The 27,744-nt window shown below is 35.2% G+C and overlaps 1 protein-coding gene across 1 annotated transcript in view; it reads left to right on the top strand.

Moving 5' to 3' along the window:
• MDGA2 (MAM domain containing glycosylphosphatidylinositol anchor 2) overlaps positions 1-27,744 on the top strand; it is a gene marked incomplete at its 5' end in the record, with an annotated part of 828,838 nt that overhangs the window by 428,212 nt on the left and 372,882 nt on the right. The window contains one exon of the mRNA XM_082649132.1: positions 14,359-14,533. Within this exon, the coding sequence (XP_082505258.1) occupies positions 14,359-14,533 (175 nt within the window). The remainder of the gene's footprint in view (positions 1-14,358; positions 14,534-27,744) is intronic.

Consider the following 27,744-nt stretch of genomic DNA (forward strand, 5'->3'; position numbering starts at 1 on the left):
TTGGGCAGGCTTGTGCCTGATGAATAATGTGGGATTCAGTTGCTGTGGAAGAAGGAGAGAGTCAACATCAGGGAATGAGCAGGTTCTGACACGTTGTAACAGTTTGTTCCTTCTGCCTGGAAGCCTAATACAGTTTTCTTTGTAGACTTTGAGGTCACAACTTCTATCAGAGTATGTCTGGGGTTTCTTTTCTCATCAATTAGACATATAATTTGATAAGCTCCCTCAGTGAGTAAACTTACGTCTTTCCAAAGCTCAGGAATATTTCCTTTCAGTATTTATTATTTATTTTTAAATTTTATTTCATTTTTTAAATTTATTTTTATACCTCAATGGCCAAAGTAGTCTTGATATTTCAGCTTATCTTTGTTTTTCTTTTTTTTTAGTATTTATTTTTTAAAAGTAGAGGGCAAAAACCCTTTCCATAAGTGATTATTTTTGCTTCTTTCTATTCTAGTTCTTCTATTTCTTAATGTTTCACTACTGAATTGTATTTTTTCTTTTAAGTTTATTTATAATAAATACAATATTTGCTCATAGTAAAATAAACTGTAAATAAGAATTTTAAATAAGAAGTTTTTGGGTTTTTGTTTTTTGGGTTTTTTTTTTTTGCAGTACGCAGGCCCCTCACCACTGTGGCCTCTCCCGTTGTGGAGCACAGGCTCCAGACGCGCAGGCTCAGCGGCCATGGCTCACGGGCTCAGCCGCTTCGCAGCATGTGGGATCCTCCCGGACTGGGGCACGAACCCGTGTCCCCTGCATCGGCAGGTGGACTCCAAACCGCTGCACCGCCAGGGAAGCGCTAAATAAGAAGTTTTTAAAAAGAATGTTTTCACTATTCTTTTGCCAGTCCCACTCATAGAATTAATCAATGTTAAATTTCGTGTGTATTCCATGTATAAACATATTAACATATAAGAATACACACATGAACACAAACATATACTCTTTTTACACAGATGAGAATATTCTCTTTGGTTTCTTTTTTTTAACTGAATAATACACTTTGTATTTTAATTCTTTCAGTGACTGCATTCAATTCAACTTTAGAGTCAATCAGTTTATCGCCATTTCCCTATCATTTGACATTGTATTGTTTCCAGTGTTGTACTATTATACATACATTCTTCTGCATTCTTGTGCAGATGTTAGTTATATTAACTAGATAATACAGCCACTATGGAGAACAGTATGGAGGTTCCTTAAAAAACTAAAAATAGAATTACCATATGACCCAGCAGTCCCACTGCTGGGCATATACCCAGAGAAAACCATAATTCAAAAAGACACATGCACCCCAATGTTCATTGCAGCACTATTTACAATAGCCAGGTCATGGAAGAAAACTAAATGCCCATTGACAGATGAATGGATAAAGAAGATGTGGTACATATATACAATGGAATATTACTCAGCCATAAAAAGGAACGAAATTGGGTCATTTATAGAGACGTAGATGAATCTAGAGACTGTCATGCACAGTGAAGTCAGAAAGAGAAAAACATATATTGCATATTAACGCATATATGTGGAACCTAGAAAAATGGTACATATGAACCGGTTTGCATGGCAGAAATTGAGACACAGATGTAGAGAACAAACGTATGGACACCAAGGGGGGAAAGCAGTGGGGAGTGGGGGTGGGGGTGTGATGGGAGATTGCGATTGACATGTATACACTGATGTGTATAAAAAGGATAACTAATAAGAACCTGCTGTATAAAAAAATAAATAAAGGAAAATTTTAAAAAAAGGCAGCTTTTTTTTTTCATTATGGATATATAGTCAGTTGCCCCAACACCACTTACTGCACAATTTTCCTTTCCCTTTTTCATTCATTTAAAATACCTCCTGGATGAAATCCTAAATTTTATATATATATATATATGTAGTGTGTATATATATATATTTATATATATACACTATATATATTTATATATATACACTATATATATTTATATATATACACTATATATATTTATATATATACACTATATATATATATATATACACACACATATATATATACTAATATATATATATATATATATATGTTTTTGTACTCTTAACAGTATTCTCTTGTGTGGTGCGTAGATCTCTATGGGGACCCTGTGGTCTTTACAGGGAATTTATGAAGAAAAATGTGGTTTCTCACTGTGCTGCATTTATTGAGATGGTGTAAAGCAGTGGAAAATAAAATAGGAGGTACCATAGCGCAGAACAAAGCTGAGGCATCAGATTGTATCAGCAGTCTTTGTATTCTTCACTAATTCACTTCCATGTACTCACAGCAAAAAAAAAAAAAAAAAAAATCGATGTCACTGAGAACATTTTTGATAAATCAGTAAAAATCAATACTAATTTTTAACATCTTGAAAATTAGTCTATTTTTAATATTTTAAGTGACAAAATGGAAAATTCCTATAAAACATTTCTGATGCTTATGAAAGAACAGTGGTTGTCTCAAGGTAAAGGACTTGTATGGTTGAGTTTTGTGGTGTATTAGCCACTTTTTTTTATAACATCTTTATTGGAGTATAATTGTTTTACAATGTTGTGTTAGTTGCTGCTGTATAACAAAGTAAATCAGTTATATGTATACATATATCCCCATATCCCTTCTGTCTTGAGCCTCCCTCCCACCCTCCCTGTCCCACCCCTCCAGGTGGTCACAAAGCATAGAGCTTATCTCCCTGTGCTATGAAGCTGCTTCCCACTAGCTATCTGTTTTACATTTGGTAGTGTATATATGTCAGTGCTACTCTCTCACTTCATCCCAGCTTACCCTTCCCCCTCCCATGTCCTCAAGTCCATTCTCTAGGTCTCTGTCTTTATTCCTGTCCTGCCCCTAGGTTCATCAGAACCAGTTTTTTTTTTTTTAGATTCCATATATATGTGTTAGTATATGGTATTTGTTTTTCTGTTTCTGACTTACTTCACTCTGTGTGACAGACACTAGGTCTATCCACCTCACTACAAATAACTCAATTTCGTTTCTTTTTATGGCTCAGTAATATTCCATTGTATATATGTGCCACATCTTCTTTATCCATTCATCTGTCAATGGAGACGTAGGTAGCTTCCATGTCCTGGCTATTGTAAATAGTGCTGCAGTGAATATGGTGGTACATGTCTCTTTTTGAATTATGGTTTTCTCAAGGAATATGCCCATTAGTGGGATTGCTGGATCATATGGTAGTTCTATTTTTAGATTCTTAAGGAACCTCCATACTGCTCTTCATAGTGGCTGTATCAATTTACACTCCCACCAACACTGCAAGAGGGTTCCCTTTTCTCCACACCCTCTCAGGCATTTATTATTTATAGATTTTTTGATGATGGCCATTCTGACTGGTGTGAAGTGATACCAAACTGCGGTTTTGATTTGCATATCTATAATAATTAGTGATGTTGACCATCTTTTCATAGGCCTCTTGGCCATCTCTATGTCTTCTTTGGAGAAATGTCTATTTAGGTCTTGTTCCAATTTTTTTTTTTTAACACCATTTTAGAGTATAATTGCTTTACAATGGTGTGCTAGTTTCTGCTCTGTAATAAAGTGAATCAGCTATACGTATACATATATCCCCATATCTCCTCCCTCCTGTGTCTCCCTCCAATCCTCCCTATCCCACTCCTCTAGGTGGTCAAAAAACACCAAGCTGATCTCCCTGTGCTATTCGGCTGTTCCCACTAGCAATCTGTTTTACATTTGGTGGTGTATATAAGTCCATGCCACTCTTGCACTTTGTCCCAGCTTACCCTTCCCCCCTCCCTGTGTCCTCAAGTCCATTCTCTAGGTCTGGGTCTTTATTCCTGTCCTGCTCCTAGGTTCATCAGAACCATTTTTCTTTTCAGATTCCATATATATGTGTTAGCATACAGTATTTGTTTTTCTCTTTCTGACTTAGCTCTGTATGACAGACTCTAGGTCCATCCACTTCACTACAAATAACTCAATTGCATTTCTTTTTATGGCTCAGTAATATTCCATTGTATATATATGCCACATCTTCTTTATACATTCATCTGTCGATGGACACTTAGGTTGATTCTATGTCCTGGCTATTGTAAATAGAGCTGCAGTGAACATTGTGGTACATGACTCTTTTTGAATTATGGTTTTCTCAGGGTATATGCCCAGTAGTGGGATTGCTGGGTCATATGGTAGTTCTGTTTGTAGTTTTGAGGAACCTCCATACTCTTCTCCATAGTGGCTGTATCAATTTACATTCCCACCAGCAGTGCAAGAAGGTTCCCTTTTCTCCACACCCTCTCCAGCATTTATTGTTTGGAGAGTTTTTAATAATGGCCATTTTGACTGGTGTGAGGTGATACCTCATTGTAGTTTTGATTTGCATTTCTCTATGTTTAGTGATGGTGAACATCCTTTCTTGCGTTTGTTGGCAATCTGTATATCTTTGGAGAAATGTCTCTTTAGGTCTTCTGTCCATTTTTGGTTTGGGTAGTTTGTTTTTTTGATATTGAGCTGCATGAGCTGCTTGTAAATTTTGGAGATTAATCCTTTGTCAGTTGCTTCATTTGCAAATATTTTCTCCCATTCTGAGGGTTGTCTTTTCATCTTATTTATGGTTTCCTTTGCTTTGCAAAAGCTTTTAAGTTCCATTTGGTCCCATTTGTTTATTTTTGTTTTTATTTCCATTTCTCGTAGGGGCTCAAAAAGGATCTTGCTGTGATTTATGTCATAGAGTGTTGTGCCTATGTGTTCCTTTAAGAGTTTTATAGTGTCCAATCTTACATTTAGGTTTATAATCCATTATGAGTTTATTTTTGTGTATGGTGTTAGAAACTGTTCTACTTTCATTCTTTTACACATAGCTGTCCAGTTTTCCCAGTACCACTTATTGAAGAGGCTGTCTTCTCTCCATTGTATATTCTTGCCTCCTTTATCAAAGATAAGGTGACCATATGTGCATGGGTTTATTTCTGGCCTTTGTATCCTGTACCATTGTCCTATATTTCTGTTTTAGTGCCAGTACCATGCTGCCTTGATTACTGTAGTTTTGTAGTATACTCTGAAGTCAGGGAGCCTGATTCCTCCAGCTCTGTTTTTCTTTCTCAAGATTGCTCTGGGTATTCAAGGTCTTCTGTGTTTCCATACAAATGGTGAAAATTTTTGTTCTAGTTCTGTGAAAAATGCCATTGGTAGTTTGATAGGGCTTGCACTGAATCTGTAGATTACTTTGCATAGTATAATCATTTTCACAATGTTGATTCTTCCAATCCAAGAACATGGTATATCTCTCTGTGTGTTTATATCATCTTTAATTTCTTTCAGCAGTGTCTTATAGTTTTCTGCATACAGGTCTTTTGTCTCCTTTGGTAGGTTTAGTCCTATGTAATTTATTCTTTTAGTTTCATTGGTAAATGAAAATTTTTCCTTAATTTCTTTTTCAGATATTTCATTGTTAGTGTATAGGAATGCAAGAGATTTCTGTGCCTTAATTTTGTATCCTGCTACTTTACCAAATTCATTGATTAGCTCTAGTAGTTTTCTGGTAGCATCTCTATTGTATCATGTCATCTGCAAACAGTGACAGTTTAACTTCTTCTTTTCCAATTTGGATTCCTTTTATTTCTTTTTCTTCTCTGATTTCCGTGGCTGAAACATCCAAAACTATGTTGAATAATTGTGTTGAGAATGGGCAACCATGTGATGTTCCTGATCTTAGAAGAAATGATTTCAGTTTTCCACCGTTGAGAAAGATGTTGGCTGTGGGTTTGTCATATATGGCCTTTATTATGTTGAGGTAGGTTCCCTCTATGCCTACTTTCTGGAGAGTTTTTATCATAAATGGGTGCTTAATTTTGTAGAAAGATTTTTCTGCATCTGTTGAGATTATCATATGGCTTTTATCCTTCAGTTTGTTAATATGGTGTATCACATTGATAGATTTGCATATATTGAAGAACCCTTGCATTCGTGGGAAAAAACCCACTTGATCATGGTGTATGTGTGATCCTTTTAATGTGCTGTTGGATTCTGTTTGCTAGTATTTTGTTTAGGATTTTTGTATTTGTGTTGATCAGTGATATGTCCTGTAGTTATCTTTTTTTTGTGACATCTTTGTCTGGTTTTAGTATCAGGGTGGTAGTGGCCTCATAGAATGAGTTTGGGAGTTTTCCTCCCTCTGCTATATTTTAGAAGTGTTTGAGAAGGATAGGTGTTAGCACTTCTCTAAGTGTGTAATAGATTTCACCTGTGAAGCCATCTGGCCCTGGGCTTTTTTGTGTTGGAAGATTTTTAATCACAGTTTCAATTTCAGTGCTTGTGATTGTTCTGTTCATATTTTCTATTGCTTTCTGGCTGGGTCTTGGAAGGTTGTACTTTTCTAAGAATTTGTCCATTTCCTCCAGGTTGTCCATTTTACTGGCATATAGTTGCTTATTGTAATCTCTCATGATCCTTTGTATTTCTTCAATGTCAGTTGTTACTTCTAATTCTATTGATTTGAGTCTTCTCCCTTTTTTTCTTGATGAGTCTGACAAATGGTTTATCAATTTTTTTTGTCTTATCAAAGAACCAGCTTTTACTTTTATTATTGTTTGCTATTGTTTTCTTCATATTTTTTTTCGTTTATTTCTGACCTCATCTTTATGATTTCTTTCCTTCTGCTCGCTATGGGTTTTTTTGTTCTTCTTTGTCTAATTGCTTTATGTGTAAGATTAGGTTGTTTATTTGAGGTTTTTATTGTTTCTTGAGGTAGCCTTGCATTGGTATAAATTTCCCTTTTAGAACTGCTTTTGCTGACTCCCATATTTTGGATTGTTGTGTTTTCATTGTCCTTTGTTTCTAGGTATTTTTTGATTTCCTCTTTGATTTCTTCATTGAGCTCTTGGTTCTTTAGTAACGTATTGTTTAGCCTCCATGTTTTTGTATTTTATACAGCTTTTTTTCCTTTAATTGATATCAAGTCTCATAGCGTTGTGGTCAGAAAAGATACGTGATGCGACTTCAATTTTCTTAGATTTACCGAGGTTTGATTAGTGACCCAAGGTATGATATATCCTGGAAAATACTCCATGAGCACTTGAGAAGAAAGTGTATTCTGTTGTTTTTGGATGGGGCATCCTATAAATATCAATTAAGTCCATCTGGAGTAATGTGTCATTCAAAGTTTGTGTTTCTTTATTTATTTTCATTTTGGATGATCTGTCCAGTGGTGAAATTGGGGTGTTAAAGTCCCCTACTATTATTGTGTTACTCGATTTTCCCTTTTATGGTTGTTAGAATTTGCCTTGGGTATTGAGGTGCTCCTATGTTGGGTGCATAAATATTTATAATTGTTATATTTTCTTCTTCGATTGATCCCTTGATCATTATGTACTGTCCTTCTTTGTCTCTTGTAACAGTCTTTATTTTAAAGTCTATTTTGTCTGACATGAGTATTGCTACTCCTGCTTTCTTTTGATTTCCATTTGCGTGGAATATTTTTTTCCATCCCCTTACTTTCAGTCTGTATGCGTCCCTAAGTCTGAAGTGGGTCTCTTGTAGACAGCATATATATAGGTCATTTTTGTATCCATTCAACTAGTCTGTGTCTTTTGATTGGAGCATTTAATCCATTTACATTTAAGGTAATTATCAATAAATATGTTCCTATTACCATTTTCTTAATTGTTTGGGTTTGTTTTTTAGGTCTTTTTCTTCTTTTGTGTTTGCTGCCTAGAGAATTTCCTTTAGCATTTATTGTAAATCTGGTTTGGTGGTGCTGAATTCTCTTAGCTTTTGCTTGTAAGTCTTTTTATTTCTCTATCAAATCTGAATAGATCCTTGCTGGCCAGAGTAATCTCGATTGTAGGTTTTTCACTTTCATCACTTTAAATATGTCCTGCCACTCTCTTCTGGCTTGCAGTGTTTCTGCTGAAAGATCAGCTGTTAACCTTATGGGGATTCCCTTGTATGTTATTTGTTGCTTTTCCCTTGCTGCTTTTAATATTTTTTGTTTGTATTTAATTTTTGCTAGTTTGATTATTATGTGTCTTGACATGTTTCTCTTTGGGTTTATCCTGTATGGGGCTCTCTGTGCCTCTTGGACTTGATTGACTATTTCCTTTCCCATGTTAGGGAAGTTTTCAACTATAATCTCTTCAAGTATTTCCTCAGACCCTTTCTTTTTCTGTTGTTTTTCTGGGACCCCTATAATTCAAACGTTGGTATGTTTAATGTTGTCCCAGAGCTCTCAGACTGTCCTCAATTCTTTTCATTCTTTTTTCTTTATTCCGCTCTGTGTTAGTTATTTCCACTCTTTTATCTTCCAGATCAGTAATCCATTCTTCTACCTCAGTTATTCCGCTATTGATTCCTTCTAGAGAATTTTTAATTTCATTTATTGTGGTGTTCTTCATTGTTTGTTTGCTGTTTAATTCTTCTAGGTCCTTGTTAAACCTTTCTTATATTTTCTCCATTCTATTTCTAAGATTTTGGATCATCTTTACCATCATTACTCTGAATTCTTTTTCAGGTAGACTGCCTATTTCCTCTTCATTTGTTTGGTGTGGTGGGTTTTTACCTTTCTCCTTCATCTGCTGCATATTTCTCTGTCTTCTCATTTTGTTTAACTTACTGTGCTTGGGGTCTCCTTTTCGCAGCCTGCAGTTTTGTAGTTCCCATTGTTTTTGGTCTCTGCCCTCAGTGGGTGAGGTTCAGTGGCTTTTGTAGCCTTCTTGATGGAGGAGACTGGTACCTGTGTTTTCGTGGGTGGGGCTGGATCTTGTCCTTCTGGTGGGCAGGGCCACGTCCGGTGGTGTATTTTGGTGTGTCTGTGAACTTAGTATGAGATTAGGCAGCCTCTCTGCTAATGCGGGGGGGCGGGGGTTGTGTTCCTGTCTTGCTAGTTGTTTGGCATGGGGTGTCCATCACTGGAGTTTGCTGGCCATTAGGTGGAATTAATTCTTAGTGTTGATACGGAGATCTCTGGGAGAGCTCTTGCTGATTGATATTACGTGGGGCCAGGAAATCTCTTGTGGTCCAGTGACCTGGACTTGGCTCTCCCACCTCAGAGGCTCAGGCCTGACACCTGGCCAGAGCATCAAGACCCTGCCAGCCTCATGGCTTGGAAGAAAAGGAAGGAAAAAAAGGAAAAAAAAAACAAAATAATGAACAGTCAGAGCCGTAGGACAAATTGTAAAAGTAAAAATAAACAGGGAAAATCACACAAAGAAACATACACACACTCATAAATGGAAAATGAACAAATAACAAAAACAAACAAGTAAATGAACAGTCAGAACCTTAGGACAAATAGTAAAAGTAAACCTAAACAGTCAAAATCATACAAAGAAACATACACATACACACTCACAAAAAGAGAAAAAAGGAAAAAAAATTTTTAATTAAAAAAATAAAAAATAAAATAAAAAGTAAAAAAAAAAAAAGAGAGCAATGAAACCAATAAGGAAATCCACCAATCATAACAAGCACTAAAAACTAAACTAAGCTAAATGTGAAAAGCAGAAACAAATCAGGTGTGGAAAGCGAACCCCAAGTCTACAGTTGCTCACAAAGTCCACTGCCTCAATTTTGGGAATATTCGTTGTCTATTCAGGTATTCCACAGATGCAGGGTTCATCAAGTTGATTGTGGGGATTTAATCCACTGCCCCTGAGTTTGCATGGAGAAATTTCCCTTTCTCTTCTTTGTTTGCACAGCTCCTGGGGTTCCGCTTTGGTTTTGGCCCTGCCTCTGCATGTAGGCTGCCCTCAGGCATCTCTTCCCTGCCCAGACAGGAGGGGATTAAAACAGCGACCAATTAGGGCTCCCTTGCTAACTCAGGCCAGGGATAGTGAGGGGTATGGTAGTCATAATTGGAATGCAGGGTGAGCCTGTAGTGGCAGAGGCCAGCATGACATTGTAGCAGCCTGAGGCACGCTGTGTGTTCTCCCAAGGAAGTTGTCTCTAGATCTCAGGACCCTGGCAGTGGCGTGCTGAACAGGCTCCTGAGGGGGTGTGGGTAGTGACCTGTGCTTGTACACAGGATTCTTGGTGGCAGCAGTGGCACTGTTAGTGTTTCATGCCCAACTCTGGGGTCCAAGCTGACTGCTGCAGCTTGTGCCTGTCTCTGGAGCTCGCTTAGGCAGTGCTCTGCCTTCTGTTGGTACACGGAGCAGAAATCACCTCTTCTCGCACATGCAGAAACAATGGTCTCTTGCCTCAGGCAGTTCCAGAGTTTTTCCCGGACTCCCTCCCAAATAGCTGTAGCGCACTAGCTAGCCCCCTGCAGGCTGTGTTCACACAGCCAATCCCAGTCCTCTCCCTGGGATCTGACCTCTGAAGCCCGAACCTCAGCTCCCAGGCCCAACCTGTCCCAGCAGGTGAGCAGAAAGCCTCTTGGGCTGGTGAGTGCCAGTCGGCACTGATCCTCTGTGCGGTAATCTCTCTGCTTTGCCCTCCGCACCCCTGTTGCTGCTCTCCTCTGTGGCTCCAAAGCTTACCCCCTCCGCCACCCCCTGTCTCCGCCAGTGAAGGGGCTTCCTAGTGTGTGGAAACCTTTCCTCCTTCACAGCTCCCTCCCAGTGGTGCAGGTCCCGTCCCTATTCTTTTGTCTCTGTTTATTCTTTTTTCTTTTGCCCTACCCAGGTACATGGGGAGTTTCTTGCCTTTTGGGAAGTCTGAGGTCTTCTGCCAGCATTCAGTAGCTGTTCTGTAGCGGCTGTTCCATATGTAGATGTATTTCTACATATGGAATTTGTGGGGTGGAAGGTGATCTCCACGTCTTACTTGTTCACCCTCTTGAAGGTCTCCATCACTTATTTTCATAGAATAATGTTTTTACTTAAAAGGATGATTGTTATACAAATAATGGTTATTCAGACTTGGGTATTTGGCAAATATTTTCTCAAAAATGATTGAAGTGAATTTGCCATCCCAAATAAGATACCTTAGTTATATTTATTACTAATGATAAATTTTACCTTTTCAAGAGAAAAATTAGAAGTTTGGAAAATCTACCAGCATAAGTATCGCTGCTTCCCAGCACTTAAAGACTCTTCTGTTTGATGATATTAATATATGTGACTTGTATTATATAATGAAATATGACAACATCTGGAAGATCTGCATAACTCAGTGAATTCATATTTTCCAGATGACTAATGTATGATGCTACAAAATCATGTATGAGTAAACAATCCATTAAAAGTGCAAGATAGACCAATGGATTTTAGTCTCACAGAGTGCCAAAAGGGCATTTATATGGTTTTTGCTTCTACTTTGCCATCAAATGTTGGGAAACTAACACTTGTGGGGTTTTAGTTTAGTATTAAGGAAGGCTATCCACAATTATTTGAAAAGGCTATTGAAACACTCCTGCTTTTATTACCAGATATCAGTGTGAGGCAAGATTTTCTTCACATATTTCAAACAAAGCAATATGTTGCCACAGATTGCATGCAGAAGGTGATATAATTATCGAGACAGCTCTTTTCCACTAAAGCAGATATTAAAGAGATTTGCAAAGCTATAAAGCAATTCCATTCATTTTACTCAATTATTTTTGTTTTGAAAAATATAATTTTGTGATTAAAAATGTTCCTTATGTTAATGTCTTCAGTTTATTAATATGATTTAAAATGAGTTAATACATAATTTAACATTGTCTCAGTTTTAATTTGTACTACAATGATTATGAAAAGATATAATTCCAATAAACAAAAGCTATTTGGGGTTCTTAATAATTTTTAATAGTGTAAAGGTGTTCTAAGACCAAAAAGTTTGATAACTGCTAGTCTATATCATAATTTCTTCTCTCAAACTTACTTTTCTCTTTCTCACACACACACACACACTCACTCTTGTTCTTTCCCCCCACCTCCAATTCCTGGACAATTCCCAATACTGTAACAGTATTCTATAACTAAATTATTGTATTAATATTATTTTTTTTAATTTTTTATTTTTTTTGCGGTACGCGGGCCTCCCACCGCAGTGGCCCCTCCCACTGCGGAGCACAGGCTCCGGACGTGCAGGCCCAGCGGCCATGGCTCACGGGCCCAGCTGCTCCGTGGCACGTGGGATCCTCCCGGACCAGGGCACGAACCCGCGTCCCCCACATCGGCAGGCGGACCCCCAACCACTGCGCCACCAGGGAAGCCGTAATATTATATTTTTAATATCTGAAACTGCTAGGCCATTTCCATAACTCTTTTTATCCTGAACTTTTTATGTTCTGAAATATTTATTTTTAAAAATCAATTTTGGTACCATATTGTGATACTCAAAGAAAACTTCATATTTTAATTGGTAATTGGTATTTATTATATCTTAGGTTATATCTTAGAAATATCTATTACTTTAGAGAGAACATATCTCTATACAAGGACAAAATTATGTAATTTGCTTATTTATTTCAATTTTCTTTATTTGGTTACCTATAAAATTTGAAATTTAAGTTAAAATAGAATCCTAGATTTCCCCATGGAAATAGTACTTATCAAACCAGTGCCCATGTTACCCTTCATCTTTTTATGAGCATATTAATAGTCAGCTTATAAACTGCTTGAAATCAGGAATCATTCCATTTATTTATTTTTGGCCGTGTTGGGTCTTCGTTTCTGTGCGAGGGCTTTCTCTAGTTGTGGCAAGTGGGGGGCCACACTTCATCGCGGTGCGCGGGCCTCTCACTATCGTGGCCTCTCTTGTTGTGGAGCACAGGCTCCAGAGGTGCAGGCTCAGTAGTTGTGGCTCATGGGCCTAGTTCCTCCACGGCATGTGGAATCTTCCCAAACCAGGGCTTTAACCCGTGTCCCCTGCATTGGCAGGCAGATTCTCAACCACTGCGCCACCAGGGAAGCCCATTCCATTTATTTTTGTGTATATTTTCTGCACAAAGTGTTGGATAAACATTTGAAATTTATTTTTATGAATTACTCAGTTTTTATTAATCTCTAGGTAACATTTTTGTTTCATTCACAATTAAGGGCAAGCATGAATATATTTATACTGATATTGTAATGATTTGGAGAACTTTTTAAAGATACTTAATGTCATTAGATCATAAATTTTAATTAACATTGTATGAAAATAGCATAAATAATGGCAGTATTAAAGGATTTAAAATTTTTTTTTTTTTTTTTGCGGTACGTGGGCCTCTCACTGTTGTGACCTCTCCCGTTGCGGAGCACAGGCTCCAGATGCACAGGCTCAGCAGCCGTGGCTCACGGGCCCAGCCACTCCACGGCATGTGGGATCTTCCCAGATGGGGGCACGAACCCGTGTCCCCTGCATCGGCAGGCGGACTCTCAACCATTGCAACACCAGGGAAGCCCAACGATTTAAATTTTGATGGCCCACTCCTTAGTTGCATTTTTCTATGTTTCTTCATTTGTGTTTGACCAGAGGATTTCTATCAGCAGTTTTTCAACCTAAACATAGTAATAATAAAATATATGTTATACATCAGGAACAAGGAGAGAAATAAACTGAATCATTTTTACATCCTGTTTTATATCACTTTACAGTACTATCATGTGACTTTTATCCATGTTTTATAAGCTAAAATACACAAAATTTGAGTTGAATGCCAGTCTTTATTTCTGGTAAAATCTAAAACTGTTGTGCACAGCTGTGTTTAAAAGAATGGTATTGTTTATAATGGAATGTTTTAGATATTCAAAGTGCTTGGCAGTTTAATAGAAATGTTCTCTTTGGAAAAGTTTACACATTTTTTGAAAATAATTATTGATGTAAAGTGAATTCTAATTATCAAAACAGACAAGTCATTTGTGGGCTTATTAAAGCAAAAACATAAAAAAATAAAACCATTTTTAACAACCAGGTGTATAAAATTACACATAATTTCAATAAGCTATTATGGTAATATGCTTAAATTATCCAAATCAAATAGAAAATTTTGACTAAAATACTGAAGCATGTCCAGAAAGAAAGTGAGAACCTACCTGTAGTACCTTTACTAAGTAAATAAAAAGTGCCTTACAGGGTTTCGAAAATATGAGTGAGAATTTTAGAGTCTCAGCAAAAAGAAACTAATCCATATTTTCAGTGTACTACTTATATTTAACTTCCTTTGTATTATATTTATATTGCCCTTCACACTGATTAAACTTGGATGCACTCTATGCAACTGAATTAGAATTATACACACTATACAATGATGACATTGCATTTTAAACTTTTATAGTTGAATTACGTGTATAAACTTTTCTTCTTAATTTTATAGTTGAATTACGTGTATAAACTTTTCTTCTTAATTTCCAATAACTTGCCAAAAATGGCACTGTAGCAGTTCTGAAAGCCAACTCTTCAAATGAATAATTACTATTTAATTTTTCAGTGCGAAAACCAACCTAAAGTAACAATCTTTGTTGATGCTTGCTCAGATCAGGTGGACCAAAACAGCAGGAAGTGCTTCTGACAGATTCCAAGACTCAAGTGTCTTCAACGAGACTTTGAGGATTACAAATATTCAGCGACACCAAGGAGGCCGGTATTACTGTAAAGCAGAGAATGGCCTGGGGTCCCCAGCGATAAAGTCAATCAGAGTGGATGTGTACTGTAAGTAAATTTCCCAGAAATCTATAATTAAGTCTACTACAGGTTTCTTCTGTCTTACAACTTAAGGTCTTTTTTTTTATTATTATTATTGTTACATCTATTGAGAAAAACTAGGGTTTGTTCAAAAAAACAGAGTTCTATTTAGTTGAGAATGACAAGTGTATATGGTTGTGATAGCTCATTTAACATATTTCCAGAAGAAAGAATCTCCATTAGAAATTTTCATAGTTTTTATAATTAAATGATACATATTCATTATAGAACATTTAAGAACCAGATTAATAAGACAATAAATATCACTGAAAATCCAGCCAATGACTGTTAGTGTTGAATGTATATACTTCTTATATATAAATATGTAAATGCATATTTATATTTGTATTAAAAAATCATGCTGTACATACTGTAATTGGTTTTGTTAACTTTACCTATATGTAATTTCTGTTATTCTTATTTTTTAAAATGCACATCATGAGCAAAGCTATTTGAATTGACTTGTGAAAGACAAAAATCTCAGTGTAGAGTCTGTTTTTGATCCAATTCTGTTGAAAGTAATCAGTACGTAGGGCAATGCTGTGCCACCTGGAATTGTTTGTTGATTTATTTTTGTTCTTGGTCTCAGTTTTCTACTTTTTGCTGTTAGCAAATATACTTAAAGTCCTCTTGGTCTCCTTACTTTCTTCCCCACCAAGACAAATTAAGGACCTAATTCAGTTTGGTCTTTTGCATAGGTTTCTATCGTTCCATTGTCGTTTTACAAGAACTTGCATTTTTTTGGTTAACTCTCTAGTGTTAGAATAAAAGGATTTTTTTAGTGATTCAGACATAAGTAACAAGTGAGGAGTTCCTGTTTTTCTACCCATCTTTCATTCTTTCCTTTTTTCTTTTCTTTCAATCAGGGTAAGTGTTGCATAGTTGGGAAAGTGATGGGAATTATATGTGATTTATCAGATCCTGTTCTGTATCTCATGTAATTATTCAGGTGACTGAGAAGTGGGTGACAAGGCTGCATTTATGATTCATCTTCCACATTCAGGTGCTTGCACCATTCCTGTAAAGGATGAGAGAGAAGAAGCCCATATCCAATCTTTCTAGCATTTCCTAGTCCCTTAGGCATCCCCTGGCATAACTAGGGCATCTGTAGCCTATGTGCTGCTCTCTCCCTGTCCTTACAGGCCTTCAGGTTAGCCTTACCCCTATGCTTCCCAACAGTATAGCCTCTGGACACCCCTCCCCTGATCAAATATTTATAGTAACATATACTTTAAAAAAATACTATGTTTAGTGTTTTTCACATATAATTTTAAATGACACTAAATTTAATTTAAATGAATTAAACACTTCTATAATATAACTTTTTAAAGTACGCATCTGTGTTTTTTATTATAGTTTTGGTCATGAAGTTTTAAAATACACAACTTCAATACCTTAGACACAATTCTAAAATCTAAAACATTCTGCAGATTGAATGGGTGTGTTTTGTTTAATTTTATTGGTGGCAACATCTAACCTGAAATGACTTGAATACAAAAATAGAAAAGACTTTTTCTGGTCTTTATTTACCCTACTTTGTCTGAATAATCATATGTTTGGCTCTGGAAATAATGTATTTGATTACACAGTGTTGCCACAGAGCCTGCTGGCTGTGTTATATTATACATGGTATATGTACTTTATTATCTTCCTAAAATCTGAAATATTCTGAAAAACGTTCCCCTAAGGCTTTGAATAAGAGATTGTGACTTGCATTGCCACTCCAATAAGTTTGATAAAAACAATAAAATGGTATTGCTGTGTTAAAAATCTAATACAAGAGGGAAATGACATTTTTAAAGACTTTTAAAAAGAGGCTTCTCTTCTTACTGCAAAGCCTTTTCAGTACTATTCTGCATTATACCCACTCTTTTCTGTTTGTTCATATCCCTTGCTGTCCAGACTCAGTTGTGCCTCAGGATCTTAGTTCACATTGCACACTTGGGTGGAACTGACAGCACGACTCCCTCCAGTTTTCCCAAGCCCTGTTAGTCTTTTAAGGCCTGTGTTACCTTCCAAGCAGCCATGCTTGAAGGCACTAGCTCTATTCCCTTCTTCTACGCCTCCTTTGGGATTTTTCCCACACAACCCAAACTTGACAAACATCTTGTTCTATGTAGTTTAAGTTAAATGTCATGGTGATGCATACCATAGTGAAGTACTACTTTCAGTAAGTTTCTGGTGACAAGGATTTATTAGAAAGCTGTCTAAAATTATATTATTTGAGAGAATAACATGTATTCAATTATGGACTGTATAAACAAATGTGACATCTCAATAATATAAATTTTCCTGGGAATACCTTACCTTCAGCTCCAGAGAAGATTTTTTTTTTTTTGGCCATGGCTGTGCAGCATGTGGCATCTTAGTTCCCTGACCAGAGATAGAACCCACGCCCCCTGAAGTTGAAGTGTGGAGTCTTAACCACTGGACCACCAGGGAAGTCCCAGAGAAGATCTTTCTTATGGGGATCTAGACATGCGTTTTAAGTAGTTATGCCTATTTTGAAATTTTAAATAAATAAATTCCTTCACATAGTAAGTTTTCAAACATGTTTTGACTGATAAGAATACTTTACAATTGAGACAATTAGGCCTTTTTGGGAATCCATGTTGTCCAAATATAACCTTGATTGAAAAACACAGTTTTTAAGCAACACAGTTTATAGGCTCAAGTATGTTTTCTCTACATGAATATTTATACTTTAAAACCTGTCCTATCATTGTCAGTAGCAACATGACTAGCATATCAGTGCTGAGTTTAAACTTGGCAACCTTGACATCTAGAATTGGATTATAGTCTTAAGATTCATCTGCTACTTGGATTTTGATTTGATGTTGGACTGGTCGATTGAATAGAAATTCATTTTTGTAAACCATAAACAAGTGAGCAACTTTATTTCAGGTGCTGTTGCCGTAACTACTTTTTGAAATGCTAAAACAATAGGATTAATTATTATTATTTTTTTTATGCTTGAAGTCATGGTTTTAGACTCATCAACTATACTGTAGATTACTATTTCTTTTTCTAAACTAATTTGTCAACATTGGTAGAACTTGGAGCAGAGTATAGGCATAGAATACAAAATAATCTGCAGGTAAGGATTATATTTGCAACAACAAGCTGAGGCAAACTATGGCTTAGATTTAACAAAAATTCTAATAAATGATATTAGAATTTATCCTTGAATCCCTTGTTATAGGTTGTCTTTTTAAAATCTTCCATAAAATATGAAGTTTATAGCCATCCTGGAGAGATTTCATAATAGTAAAAATGTGTATCTCTCATTAAACCCCATGTTCTGATCATAAGTTTCTAGACTTTAGAGCTAATACCTACCTAAAATAAAATTTAGTGCTAACTCCTCATTATTTTGATAAGGAAATTTATTTTCAGAAGAGGAACCTGCTGCAATGCTGATTGATATAAAATGAGGTGATTTTATTAGATAGATATTTTGAAATATTTGTGACACTATATTAATATTTTGATCAATTTGGGAAGATTTATTAATTTAAATTAACAATTTCTTCCCACATAATTTTCTAAAATTTATTATAGTAGAATAATTGGGCCATGTAGGTTTTATAAAGCAACTACCCAAATGTATTTTTTTGGTTTTCTCTGTGTTACTATTTTGAGAAGGTATAGCTATGTTTCTCAGTTTATCATGACCTATCATTTTGTTTCCTAAGAATTCTAAAAGCATTCCAAAATGAAGTATAATTCCTTTAAAAGTATATTTATAAACAAGCAGATTTCATAACCACATAACTTATTTTTTTGTAAAATCTGACCTAGTCGTTTATACAAATATTTCTGATCAAAAGCTCATCAATTACAATTCTTCTTTTTCTGGGAAATAGCTTCTGAGGGTCTGAAAACTAACAGCTATATGTTTAAGAAAAACATGTAGGATTAGTTCTACTTAAACCTGCTGTTTTCAAACATATTCATTCTTCATATCTTCTCCCTAAAACTATGCTAAAACAATAATAAAGGAATAAAACAACAGTAACAACAGCAAAACACATATCAACAGTGATAGAGGGAATGGGAGAGGAGATGACAGGAAAACAATTTTGAAGGAAAAGAATCAGATCAGGGAATGGCCACTGCTCAGCATCCTAAAGAAAAATTGAATCAAAGCTGTCAGTATGTAGGAGGACAGAACTAGGCATACTGAAATGTTATAGAATTCTTAATAACTCAGGAATTGGAGACACCATTTAGCTCTTAGAGTATAATTCAGTCTAAAAACAGAAGAAGTGGTTGAAGGTCTATATAAGAAGAGTTAAATACTCAGATCTCCTTTCACATTTCACACAATTCAGTGCCCAGCTACCTCCTTTCTCCCACCAACTTCCTAGTCAAATCCCTGCAGAAGGCTAGAAATCTATTTTTGTGAGATGTTGAGCCTGAGAAACTTTGAACTAAGAAACATGGAATCATTGAAAACAAAAGGCAACATAGTCTTAAATCAGGGTTATTAAGTGAAAGTTTACATACTCATCACAATCCCTTTTGACACTTGGTTGTGAGAATTCCTTTCTGGTGGAATATTGGAGAATTCCTATCTAGGAAAATTGATGATCTCTGGAGAAAAGGCTATAGATCCTGACAAAAGGGTCCTTGTCAAAACAACCTCACTAATACACTCACAGTGAAGCCTACTGTTGATCAACAGAGCTACCAATAAGCTCTTTTATAACTGAGTCTTAGATGTGAGTATACCAGATAACCAAACGTTTGAGACAATCTTCTAAAAAATAAAAGAAACCAAGAAAAATAAATGGGGAAAAGAATTCAGGAAACAAGGATACTTCAGGGAGCCCAACTACAAAATAAAACACAATTATTGATATTTTTAATTAGTATTCTCAGAAAAAAAGGGAAATGTTGCATTCACATAACAAGAATAGGAAAAGAGAAACAAGGAATTTTCAGAGAACATCAGTGAACTCTTAGAATATTAAAAATGTTAACATAAAAATCAATAAAAGGGATGGAGATAAAGTTGATGAAATCTTACAGAGAATAAAACAAAATTTAATAATCAAAGGGATGGAAGAAGAAGGAGAAGATAAGAAGATTAGAGAAATGGTCCAGCTAATCTAACGTTTGAATAGAATTCCAAAAAGAGAAATAGAGATGAAGAAATTATTTTCAAAAAAATTAATAAAAATTTCTATCATATTTAGACATACGTTTCTAATTAAAAAGCACCCACTAGGTGTCTAGCACATAGAGTAAGCAAGATCCACACCAAAACACATCCACATGCAATTCAAACACTAGGATAAAAATGAAGATCTTAAATGTTTCCAGTGAGATTTTCATTTTTTCCAAAATGATCACATACAAAGAATTAGGAATCAAAATGGCATAATAGAAATTGGAAAGCTAGAAGACAATTGAGTAAAGCTTTTGAAATTCTGAAGGAAAACTATTTTCAAACTAGAATTTTTCTACATAACCAGACATATTTTTTTCAGGTATTGAAGAAGAAAGAAGACATTTTTAGACCTATAAGATTTCCAAATTATTTCTGCCACGTTCCCTTTCTCAGGACACTACTTTTATATATGTTCCACCAAAACTGATTTAAAAAATAGGAGATTGTATATAGGAGAATATAGAAGGGAATCCCAAGATGATACCAAGCAAAATACCATGATGATAGCTGTGCCTCGGAAGTCAAGAGCAACCAAGACAGACTGAGTCTGGGAGAAGAGGCTTCATGAAGGATGTCTTCAGGAGAGAGATGCAACTAGTGGGCTATCTGATGGTTTAGAGAAGGATTTTACACTTCTCATGGAAAGCTTAATAATATGGTAATGATGGGTGTATACATGATTGAGGAAACAAAATGTGAGTGTTAATAACAGAACACAAAGAAAGAGTTGTATGAAATGAAATTAATTGGAATATATTACAAGGTTCAACTCTGAAGAGATACTTGGATAATGATAACAATAGCGGTTGACTTAACCATAAGTATATAAATATAAGGAATATGGGGAAGGCGGAGAGTTAGTACAAGAGAACTAAAGGCTTCTCTTCAACAGGAAGAAATCAGTAAGACAACGTGAAAATGGAAAAAAAAATCTATAAAGAGCAGTTAAACATTTAGAAATATGAAAGCAAAACCAAGAATGGTTAAGAGATGAATTTGAAAGGTTGCCTCTGGGTATTAGAAATACTTGAGGTTGTGTTTTGTATAATCATTGGCTTTCTAAACTATGTGCATCTATAATTTGATAATTTTTAATTCATAAAATATAGATTTGAAGATTTTGCCTTGGAGGTCCTTGTTATTAAGCTCCTAGAAGTGAAAACTAATCCCATTCCAGATTTTATCAGAAGATTGTTGTCAATTCTAATTATATTTACACTTTTCTTTAATTCTCCATAAGAATTGATGTTCTTTGATATTTGACACCAAATCACCAAATAAAGTTGACTGAAAAAGTATCTTAAAAGAAAAGGACAGACAATAGCATAGGGAACATTGTTGCCACACTCTAACTAATTTTCCCCCCAACAGATAGAATAAAACTCTTTCACTACCATTTGTTTACTGGTGGTTTAGATGAGACATTTACAAAGTAAATTTTTACCCTTCTTCATGCCACAAATATTTGAGAGGCTATTCAAAATATAGTTGCATTAAATTTTGTGAGGCTAAAAAGGAATTTATTACATAATTTGTACCTTCATTGAGTTTGAACTACTTAAAGAGACAACATGAAATATATAATTTATTTAAATGGGACACAAATGTTAAGCAAGAAAGTAAATAACATAAATGATGCCACACAATATGAATGATGTGTCAGATGGCACAGAAAATGGAAGAGTGAGATGGTACTGTGGCCTCTTATCATTAAAGAAGTAGGATTGACATTGTAGTTTGAAGGATGAGATTTGACATGCATCTGAAAACTTCTGGTAGTTTTTTGTCCTGAACTCTCTTTTTCCAGGATGTTTGTATAGCAAACAGCCTTAGATATTAGTCAGTATCTGCCTCCAGAGCAGAAGAAAGATTTGCTTCCTGACCAGGATAATAAAGGTAATGTCTCCCTCAGGGACAAAGATTAGGTAGGTTTGCTAGTAGGACCTTTTAAGATCAGAAGTTTCTTAAACTCCAGATTCCTTAGCTGTGTCGCAAACTATGTACAGCATTCACCTGGACTGCTCCCACATTGCTCCTATGGAAATTGAAGGAGGAGAACCTATGACGACATGAGGCTCATCTGAGACTTGGGTGATAAAGTCCTTTGCTTCTGACCCAGGAGGCTCATGTCTTCTGTGAGCTTCCATGAAGCTGTGGCAAGCTAACTTGTTAGCTAGTAAATAGGGAAAATACCTGACTCTTCAGAGTTCTTACACAGTAGGTTTAAATAAACAGAAGGGAAAGCCAAATGTATTCCATAATGAGTGAGTAGTTTGAAGACACAGAAGAGAGATTAAGTGAACTGTGTTTGGGGAATAGTGACTCAAATGGTGGGTTTAGAGGAAGAATGAAAGCTTAATTTGAAAAGTGGGCTGTCATATTGTGTTGAGATTTTACTGCTAATGTTTTCAGACCATATGAATGATTATCTGCTATTTATGTGAAATATAAAATGAAGAAATTATAATTTTAGGACTTCAGAATTACTGATGAGAATCAGCATTCTCCTAATACTAATACTGCTTCATTTGACCTACGAAACAATGGCCCCTCATAAGGAACTCCAATATCTGTCTTTGGAGGAAGAGAGTATATTCTACAATATGTAAAAAAAAAAAAGTAGGTTCATAGAATTTTGAAGTCCTCGTACTAAAATATATTTGTTACCTTGAGATTCTTGAGGGCGTATAAACAATTTTTTGAGAATGTGTTTCCATAATTCTTTCACTTATTCTCAGCCATGACTGTATTGCTCACAGGGTAATAGAGGTCATACAACTTTAAAGGTTAGGGTTTGATTAAAACTTATTCTTAATTCAAAAAGAAATTAGATTCAGAGATGTTAGCTTAATAAGTTTTCATCTGTGCAGACACTGTTCACAAATGAGACAAATCTTTTCCAATATCCATTAAACATTTTGTAAGCCTTCTTATTTCTGAAACATACTCCCCACTTTAATTTCACTTAGGTAGATTGTTGCATTTCATTATATCCAGAACAAGCGGTGAAATTTTTTGTCCTTGTCTGTTAGATTTTTTATTACATCTTCACCTGAGAAATTAATGGGAGATTAGGATGACATGTTATCAGTTTATTCTTCAGATGCAATTTACCTGTGTTAGAATTATAAACGTCACAGTTAAAAAATATTGGCAGTGAGTTGTTTGAGTTTATTTTTATTAGACCCATCAACATGACTTCTGGACAACAAAGTTTAGGAAAAATGTCTACAACGACTAATGGAAATTCTGGTAGCAAGACTACTGCATTAAATCAATCTCACGAAACATAATTTTCTCACCACCACCCCTCCTCCCTTGGGTTGGAAGGTCTTAATGATGCTTGATATGGTAATTACAATGTTTATTAAAAATGGGTTGCTGTCATGGTAATTATCCTGTTAATAAATTTCAAGACAGAATTTTGCAATTTTGTGTATCTGCAGATGAAGAATGCTTGCTTATCAGAGTTATTTACTCACGGGACACATGACCAATCTAATTCCCGAATAGTGTTAGCATTACTAATAAAAGAACTTAGTAACACACAAAAAAACCCTTTAGTGAAAACTACAGTGAGTGTATAGAGACTCTCACCAGGTCAAAGACCATGTTAGCATCATGCTAAGAATGCTTAAATTCCTGTAATCTTAGACATGAATAGGCAGATAAAGATGTATGTTACATTCCTTTTAAACCCATCTAATTTCTTCTCCTCAGAGTCTTAAAGTGTACTTAGCTTCTGTAATATATTTTCAGCTTACAAGTTCTTTACTATTCTTTAAGTTCTTGTTCAATATTTTGTGCAACATTTGTAGAGTTTTTAAAATTATGTTGCCTTTCCTAGGACTTTAAGTATGCAAACATATGTCTACTCTTTCTTTCACGTGACCATTTTGTATATATGAACAAAGGCAATCTGACACCCTGCACCTTTTTTTACTGATTCATTACTCTTATGTAATTTATTGTTGTTTGTATGAGACAGTTTCCAAACATTTTACCTTCTAAGGGACTCTCCATTAGGGAGAGTTTGACAAACTGCTTAAGTTTGTCAGTATTTCCCCAAAAAAATTTAGTATAGATATCAGGTGATCCACACAGTCTAAATTGGAAGTATTATCCTTATAATCAAGAAATTTGTATTCTTGCTAATAAAATTATTTATTTTGGATTCTTTAAAAATTAAAGCAATAATATTTTTACTGTGTTGATTTGAATTGGCTTGTGGTAAGAATGTTTTTCACCTAGACATTTGAAAATTTACATTCTGTTAACATTTTTTGTGCAGTTGATTATATTATAACCTGAAGGCAGAATCTTATATTTATTCCTGTTTAATTTTGTTTTATTTTTATCTGTGCGTAAGTATTTTAAGATTTTAAAATATTTTTGTTGTAGAATTATATTTCCTATTTATTCATTTTATATTTTTCTATTTTGTTTAAAATATTATTTGTTTCCTAAATTTCATCAAATTCATTGCTAAAATATATCCTAGGGGCAAGACCAAGATCAACCCACTTTAATATGCTGTACTAAACACACCTCCAGTTTTAGGCTATCAGTTATGACCTGTGATAGACACTTTCCAGATGTTTACCAAACCAGTGTTAATTTCCTTAATACACAGATGAACTCTATTTCCCAGTCTGTTTGTCTAGTGGGGTCATGAGACAAGTTTGGCAAGTGGAATGTGAGAGGAAGTGACATGTGCCATACTCAGGTTGAGTGTCTGAAACATCTCACACAGTTCTGTACAGAGTGTCTTGATTTATCTATCTCTCCATACAGAGGCTCCTGTAAAGTGTCTGACGACCCATTGTTTTTTGGAGCCACACAATGGAAAGATTGTGAATAACAAAAATCATCATTTATTTATTTTTGGCCATGCCATGGAGCATGTGAGATCTTAGTTCCCTGACCAGGGATCGAACCCATGCCCCCTGCAGTGGAAGCGTGGACTCCTAACTACTGGACCTTCAGTGAATTCCCCAGAGTCACCATGTAGAGGAAAGCTACCCAGGAGACCTATAAGAGTAGGAGAAATTGCATTGCAATTTTCATGAAAGGAAGATTTTTTGTTGTTTTTTAAGCCACTGAGGTTTTAGGGATATCTGTTATACTTATTCTAATCACTATTTTCTTGATTACTACTTCCATCTATTCTCCATTTCTACAGTGTATTTATGAAATTATAGAGAGTCTTCAAAAAAGTATTGGTCATTTTGTTCTTTTTAGCACATTTTAAGGGTCAGAAGTAAATACACTTTAGCAAAAACAACCACATGAAAGAAAAGAAATCCATTTATTGATTATGTGTACTAAATGGATAAAGTAGGAAAATTACTAATTTCTCAGACTCCAATTTTACAATCCCTGCCCACAGTGTAGGAAATACTCCTGGTCTAAGACTTCTCCCCCTTGGAACTCTACGTTAATATCTTCTGCAGCTGAACCATTTTCTAGTTTGTCATTTTTCCCATTCTTTCATGAAACAAGGGTAGGACTGTGTCTCAATGGAAGAATATAATGCCAATATGTCAACTTCATTCTATGACTTATTTTTAGTTTTTATAATGTGTCAAATTCTATTCATCAGAAAAGAATCCAATTTTTGTCTAAAGTTGCAACAACTGAAGTATGAAGTAGTTGCTATTTACTTAAGCAGACCAGTTTAATAAATTGGGTTAATCCAGTTTTACATTTTGACCTGCAGTATGTTTTAGACGAACAAGATTTAGTTTCTAAACCTAAATATTAGTATAGATTTTTTAACAGGAAAAGAATATTCATCTGTGAAGGATGGTTCCTATAGCAAAACTGAAATCTGATTACCATTTTTATTCTAACCTCCTATGATTAATCACAGAGATAATATTTATAAAGAGTTCCTGCATGTGTAAAAGTGGAGAATGTTAAAAAAAAAAGATTTCTCTCAGTCATGGTGTACCAAAAATATAGAATTTCCCTGATCAACTATTGCAATAGAAAATGTATTGGTGACCTCTGATACCTTCTTCTCATTCTTTATTTCTGGGTACACTGGAGTGATGTCCAAATGCATGTACCTGAAAATTCTTTTCCTAGAGATTTTTTTGGTTTCCAGAGTCTACTCTGCCCATATTCTCAGCAGGTAGAAGTTTTGAGAAATTAATGCTCACCCCCATATCTTTGAAAAAATTATTAGTGGGAGTTGGTGTACAAATACCTCAGCTACCATGGTCCTTGGATGGGATGACTCAGAGAGACTGTTTCACTGTTTCCCAGAGTTCCTTGGGAAAATTAAATTCTAATTCTTCACAATTGTCACCAGTTTAATAATGCATCATTTATATATATATATATATATATATTTTTTTTTCCCCCCACACACACTTTCCCAATACCTTATGGGTGTTTCTGGGAACACTTTTCAAATGCCCATTTTGCATTTGAGTCTTCATCATAGAGACTGCTTCTGGGGGAACTCAAAAAGACACATGTTGATAAAGGGAAGTATGATGATAAATTATTCTAGAATATTAACAGTTTGATTTTAGCTTCAGGAGCCAGCTACACATCTGACTCATTTGTATTTTCATAACCTTTATCAAAAGTTATTTTGTACATAGTGTTAAAATATTGATTAGCACGTATTTTGACTCATCTAATTTGCAATATAATTTTCATGTAATTACCTGGTATCTTTTTTAATAATAAGTTCAGGATTTTGTCCAGCATCAATTTCAAGGTATAATTTTTTTATTTCATCTCTAGAGAAGAAGAAATCTTGAATACTCTTTTATTCTCTTCTATTGGTGAGTTTCATTTACAGTTGTCAAATTTAGTGGAACAGATTCTGAAGCATATCGCTGGGTCTATAGAAGACTTAGCACTTCTTAATTCCCCATAAACATTGCCTGTTTCATACCTGTTCACTGCTTCTTATTCAGAGAATGTAATGGAAGAGTTTCTTTGAAACCAGTTTAGCCCTGTCTTTCTCAAGCTGATTGTTTCTCATTCATTACTGATCAAACACACCCTCCTAAGAGCTATTCACAGAGCACGGACTGGAATCCTTTCCTGATTCCACAGGCACAGAACCAGAGTAGCTACTAACAGCTTTCTCTCAGTTGCTCTGCACCTGTTCCTACTGCCTTTAGGTCCTTGTGCTCATTCAACCTGATTGTGAAAATCCCAAGCATTCAGAGCCTTCTGGACTGGAGGTCCCCAAAGGCTACTTCCAGTTATAGTCAGTCAGTTTGCAATGTTATTTGAGGACCCACTATGTGTAAAACATTCTAACTAGAAGATATGGTGAGAGATAAAACAAAAACACAAGGCCTTTACCCTACAGAAGTTTATAATTAGTTGGAGATTTGAAAAATAGACATGGAAGGGAACGTGTTTGAAAAATAAACTGGTGAGTAAAATGTATATGTGTATTAAAAGTACTAAGGGAAAAGTGATATGAAATATGACATCAATTAGAAAGTCTTTCCACTAGGTATATTAAAGAATTCAAGAAAATAGGTATAATTATTACATCAACGTGCACTTAATTGCTAGGTTGTTAGGTAAAAACTATCAATTCTTGAACAAACTTATTTACTGAAAAGGAGCAATGTTTTTTACAAAAGTTGGTGACTATTCTAATGGGCAGCTATGTTGATATTTTTATGTTTATTTTTACCAACAAGTTGAAACAAAATGTTTGTGTCTAAATTCAGTAAAGGTTCTTTCTCGTATCTAAAAAATCATTTAAAAGTTTTATCTGTCATTTTAAAATGGTAAATTCATTGATTAAACCAAGTAAAAGGACCTTTAGAAAACAGACCATTGGCTATGTGAGATTCCTTAGCCTAAAGTTAAATGACAGGCAGATGTTCCTGCTGAGTCAACCAGACTCAAGATTGGTATTCAGTGTTCTGATTTCCAGTTCATGGACCCTCTGAGTCTAATTTTCTCCCTGAGATAAAGTCTACTACTATCAAATCTATATTGCATACATATTTCATTT

The sequence above is a fragment of the Grampus griseus genome, assembly GCF_964374135.1.
Source record: "Grampus griseus genome assembly, chromosome: 2".
NCBI classification, from domain to species: Eukaryota; Metazoa; Chordata; class Mammalia; order Artiodactyla; family Delphinidae; genus Grampus; species Grampus griseus.